The sequence below is a fragment of the Halyomorpha halys genome, unplaced genomic scaffold, assembly GCF_000696795.3.
Source record: "Halyomorpha halys isolate HHAL.00 unplaced genomic scaffold, Hhal_1.1 Scaffold384.1, whole genome shotgun sequence".
NCBI lineage: Eukaryota > Metazoa > Arthropoda > Insecta > Hemiptera > Pentatomidae > Halyomorpha > Halyomorpha halys.
This window is the reverse complement of record NW_027107790.1, coordinates 386,282-392,281: the sequence shown is the minus strand read 5'-3', so window position 1 is coordinate 392,281 and position 6,000 is coordinate 386,282. Positions and strand designations below refer to the sequence as shown.

The 6,000-nt window shown below is 30.4% G+C and overlaps 1 protein-coding gene across 1 annotated transcript in view; it reads right to left on the bottom strand.

Moving 5' to 3' along the window:
* Positions 1-6,000, bottom strand: part of Fak (protein tyrosine kinase 2 Fak) — a gene marked incomplete in the record, with an annotated part of 76,169 nt that overhangs the window by 35,325 nt on the left and 34,844 nt on the right. Inside the window, 2 exon segments of the mRNA XM_067046124.1 lie at positions 1,558-1,774; positions 3,210-3,276. Coding sequence (XP_066902225.1) covers positions 1,558-1,774; positions 3,210-3,276 — 284 coding nt within the window.

Here is a 6,000-nt window from a genome sequence, read left to right as displayed (position 1 = left end):
GTTTTTAATTTGAACCCAAGCTATCTTTTATATTTGAAATTAGTTAAAACTATTAAAATTCTTTTTATTTAATTTCAAAATAATTTTTGATTATTACATAAATTAAAAACATAACTAAAATCACTTATATATAAATATCAACCATTGATTAAAAAAGAGAATATTACAATAAATATATAACGAGGGTGGTTAAAAAGTTCTCGGAATCACAGCTAGATGTTAGTGCTAGAGCAATGAGGTCCCCGCACAAGAATCACACATCCTTTGTGAGTGAACACGTGGCGTGAGAGGTAGTGACGACTCTTTTTTGTTTTATGCATAGTGATTTATGACAATGTAAAACACTAAGATTCGAGCAGTGATCAAGTACTTAGTAAAGAAAGGTATGAAAGCAAAGGAAATTCATGCTGACTTTCAGAACACACTGGGGGACTCATATTTAACTGTTGTCAAGTGGACCAAGTGACTTTTAATTTGATTAAACAATTGATTGATTGAACAAGTGAGTTTAAATTTGGTCGGGAGAGCTTAGATGATGATCCGTGTAGTAGACGGCCAAAAAGTGCAACGACACCAGAATTTATCGCAAAAGTACATAAAAAGGTCATAGAGGATCGTCGACTGAAAGTGCGTGAGATTGCTGAAGCTGTAAGGGATATCATCTGAACTGGTATATCACATTTTAACCGGAGAATTGGGAATGAGAAAATTATCCGCAAGATGGGTGCCATGGGCCTTGACATTGGACCATAAACGCACCAGATAAGAAATGTCCGAACAAAATCTGGCCTGCTTTCAGCGCAACCAACATGTTTTTTATGCCGGTTTGTGACTACAGATGAAACTTGGGTTTACTACTATACCCCAGAGACAAAACAGCAGTCAAAGAAGTGGAAACATGTCGAGTCACCACCACCAAAGAAAGCTAAGGCAGTACACTTGGCCGGAAAGATCATGGCCTCAGTTTTCTAGGATACAAAAGGCATTCTACTGATAGATTATCTTCCTACTGGCCAAACAATTACCGGGCAATACTACCCAAACCTCCTAGATCAACTAGAGGAAAAGATATGCAAAAAAAGGCCTGGTTTGGCAAGGAAAAAAGTCATCTTTCATCAGGACAACGCCCGCTCATACACAAGTGCTATTGCCATGGGAAAACTTAATGAACTGAGGTACAAATTGTTGCCACATCCACCTTATTCACCTGATTTGGCACCATCAGACTTTCATCTCTTCAAACTATCCTCGTAATTAGGAAATTTTACATCTTGTAAACATTTTTAATACATTGTTAAATACCTACTTATTTATTTTACAAAATGATATAAATAATACTTTTTATGTTAAAATTATTCTTTTTTAAATCATTATTACTAATTAAAACTAAGAAAAAACAATAGTGCCCTCTTATCTGATAACCTGTAAATGTTGTATACAATCTTACAAACTACAACCTTTTTCTACTTGATAATAAGTAGAAAAAGGTTATAGACTCCTCCATTAAAGCATTGCTTTTCTGAAATATAATCACTAAATAATAAAACACAAATATACCTGTGAACAAATTGCTTTGATTCTAGGTAAGAGAGTGCTGTTGACAACTGGTAGATATACAAAAGAAGGGAGGCCAAATCTAAATTTCCTCGATTATTGTTGAGGTAAGCCCTGAGTTCACCCAATTTGGCCAATTCCATCACTATACAGACAGGTGAGTCAGTGCAGACACCAATCAACTTAATAATGTGAGCATGATCAAACTGCTGCATTACATCTGTAAAAGAAAAGAAAAAAGGATTTAACAAAAAAAAAAGAAGAAGAAGAAGAAGAAGAAGAAGAAGAAGAGTTGTAAAAATCAGAAAGACCAACACATGCTACAAATGTATATCTTAAAATAACTGTTATAAGGTCAATCATTAGACTACTTTCAATGAGTTCAAGAAAACAACTTATAATTATAAGTTATGACTTATAGCGTATATCTCCAAACTTTTTAGCCAAAGGTCACACTGACTTCTCCACTAACGACCAAGACCTAGCCAGTTTATTAAAAATAATAACATACTGGAATGTTTTTCAGGCAGATTAAAGATTATAGTAATATTTACTCTCTAGTTGTTAACTTTTATAAACTGTTATCAATTACATAACTTCCAAAATTGATAATTGTGTTTACATGTTCTCTTCTTTCTTTTTATTTATAAACTTTTTATATAATTTAAAATCATCAGATAGAAAGACACTTTTTTAAAGATTATTTAACATGAAATGTTGACATATTGTGTAAATTTCAGAAAGCATTGCACAAAAATTAAGAATCAAGGGTGCTCTGTAGCTACGTACTTTCATAATCAATTAAATCTGGAACAGAACAAGTTCAGATCATTGGAAAGTGATATGAGTAGAATCTGATTAAAGTCGAATCCTGTTCAGCACAAATTTAAATATATAAACAAATCCATCAAGGAAGCACTTTGATTTTTGTTTGAACTCAGGTTCTCAGTAAATCTAATTTTTTCCAACATCAGTTTTCGACAAACCTCTGTAATTTAATTTTATGAATTTATTGACAAGTCCTTTTAGTATAGTAACACAATTAAACAAATAAAGTTTTTTATTTGTTCTAAGATGTACCCCTTAAGAATAACATTATAAAAATATTTAATAGGTATTAGAGCCTTGGAGTAAAGAATAAAAAAAAAAACTATTATCAAATCATCCAATTTGGGTCGAAATTGACTTCGGGTGGGATCGGGTCATCAGATTTCACAATGCCACTCGGATTCACATGCACATTTTGCAGTACAAAAAACTATAGCATACGGCACATGGAAAATTTATCTAATTCTAATTGGATTGGTAGTTCAATGCAGCCCTTTGACAGAAAAATCGCTGGTTTGGGAGGCATTTGCTTTAACAATATTAAGGGCTGGATTATATTCTTTCTTTATTATTTTCTTATTAACAACAAAATTGATAACCAGTAATTTTCAATCTTTTGAACATCAAAAAACAACCACACTATGTATGTGGTTGAAACCAGTTAATGTAGGTATAAATACAGAAAGAAAAGGCTAATCATACTAAGGAATATAAGGTTTTACAGCCCATTAACCATTTTTAATTCCTTTTTATATAACTTAACAAACTATTTTGATTCTACATTAAGAGGAAAAATAATTCAATCTATTTATTATAAGAATACTCACATGCCTCTTCAAGGAATACTTCAGTTACAGCCATATCAGAGCCTGGTTTACACGTTTTCACAGCCACCTAAAAATTAATTTTGTTTCAAGTCCTTTTTTTATAGAACAATAAAAGCTCCTAACCATTCTAATTAACTTACACCATATAAAATTTTAAGAATTTTTAAATTATAATTCAACAATATACAAAATATTTGCTAATTATCTTCAATTGAATGGTAAATGTAAGACGATTTATGTAACAGTTATCAAAATCATAATCAAGTAATGGATTATTAAATTAGCTAATCATAATTAATGCAATAAAATTTATCACAATTAATATAATGATACTTAATCATAATAAATCTCTAAAGTGAAATCAATACATCAATAACCAAACAATAATAATTCACTTTAGATAGATGTAAGATGAGTAGATCAAGTGCAGACTAAAATTCTGACTTTAGAAAAATATTAAAAATTTAATTTTAAAGATACAGAGTTCAAACTTAGTCATCTTAAACATCACACAGTTGCTCTTTACAAAGTAACCTAGAAAACAATTAATTAGTTTTATTTATAATTTGAAAAATCTTACAAAACAAGTTACAAAAAGTTATATTACAGGCACATAAACACATTTGCCCTAAAGAAATGGAGTAAGAGTGTAAATGGGTTTCATTCTTCTAATGTTTAAAAAGAATGTCTCTTAGGTTAAGAGCATGAAACTTGTTCTTCAATTTCATACCAGCAATCATAATTTAAATTGATTGAAATTTCACTGAGTTATGCATTTTTTCCTCTAAAGTCTAGGTAGTAAAAGGAGGACATAATATTACGCAGGCTAAATGAATATTACAACTGAAATTTTTGAGTTTTGAGAAACTAAAAGGAAGTTTTTTTTTTACTTTGAAACAAATTTTAATGATTGTAAAATAATTGTATGTATATGGTCTGCACTTGCTCCTTTTTTCACATCCGTTCTTACCCCGACACAAAAGGTTAAAGGAGTAAGTGCACACCTTATTTTAAACCTAATACTTGATCTATAAATTAGCTCAAGTATTAGCTATATATATATATATATATAAAACAGCAACTAATAAATAAATTGGAAAACAACTTCATACTTGTATTGTTTGATTTATTTATCTTCTATAAAATGTATCCATAAATATCTTGCTGGAATACTAATAGAATCAGACAGTTCATGGCACATCATTATATCATACCAGTACCTAAACTGTGTAGTTCAAGGCACATAAGTATAGCATACCACCCAAGTTTTACAAAAACACTTCTTATTGGGAGACGGGAGTAGTTATAAAGATAGTAATGCTATTTAACAGGTAGGGTCCATCTAGCGTGAGTTTGCCGTTGGGTAAAGGGGGAGAGATACACAGTGGCAAAAGTTCTTCCGCCAAATATCCCCTCCCCTCACTCTTCTGTCTTCTCTTTACTCATTCAGTCAACTCAATTTCCAGTTCAGTGTTTAACTTATATAACTTTACAAGTAGAAATTTCTCTTATCAGTTTTTTTTTTTTAAACTATTTTTCAATTATAACACAATATTATAAGTATATCATGTCAAGTAAACTGAGTAGAGGGAAAACTATCCACTCTCCGATCAAAAAAAGTAATAGTGAACATATTTAAATTCATGAAAACAGACACTGAGAGTTGTCCAATCTATGTTTTCTTGGTCATGAAAAGAGTTTCCCAGGCTACTGGTGTCTAGGAACACACTTGGAGAAACATCATAAAAGAGGGTGAAGCTGAAGAAATGGGTGATAAACCTTATTTTGAAACTTCAACCAAGAAACGGCCCAAAAATAAAACAAAAGTTAACATTAACAACTTTGATAAAGAAGCCATTTGCAGACTAGTGCTTAATTTTCAAATAAATAATGTGTTTAAAGGACATTTTACAAATATTAAGGGAAAACGCAGAAATTTATTTCAGTGGGAATAAAGACACATAACATAAAAAGTGGTTGATTCTAATAATAACACAACTTCAATTCCCTTTACTCTCAACTAAGCTTTATTTTAATTCTCCAATGTTTCGGCCCTTAGACCATTATCAAAGAAAAAACCTCATTATTGTCACAATTCATTACAAAATGTTTTGCACTACAGGCCAATTGCCCATGTCAAATGATAAAATTATCTAATTTCATTCCATAAACACTTATATTTATGCAATGAATTTTCAAGAAAAATGTTTTCTTACCGAATAACAATAAAATCTATCTTCAACAGGTAATTGTAGTATCATTATAATAAATTATAAAACCTACTTAATTGCTGAAGGTAGGTTTTATTGTTAATAGTGTTATTGTGATTTTGTAAGAATTTTTTTTTTTTTAAAATAGATGTTGATGCATTGAAATTATATAATGTTATTGTTTGACATGGGCAATTGGCCTGTAGTCTAAAACATTTTTTAATGAATTGTGACAATAATGGGGTTATTTCCTTGATTACGGACTAAGGGCTGAAGCATTGGAAAATTGAAATAAACTTAGTAGAAAGTAAAGGGATCAACTGAAGTTGTGTTATTATTAAAATTAACCACTATTTACGTAATGAGTATTTATTCCCACTGAATTAAATTTCTGCATTTTCACTTATTTTTTGTAAAATTTCCTTCAAACACAGTAGTTTTTTTTTTTTTTTTTTTTTTTTTTTTTTAATCATTTATTTGAAATCTAAACAATAGTTTGCAAATGGCTTTATCAAAGTTGTCAATGTTAACTTTTGTTTTTCGGCTGGAGTTTCAAAACAAAGTTTATCACCCCTCTCTAC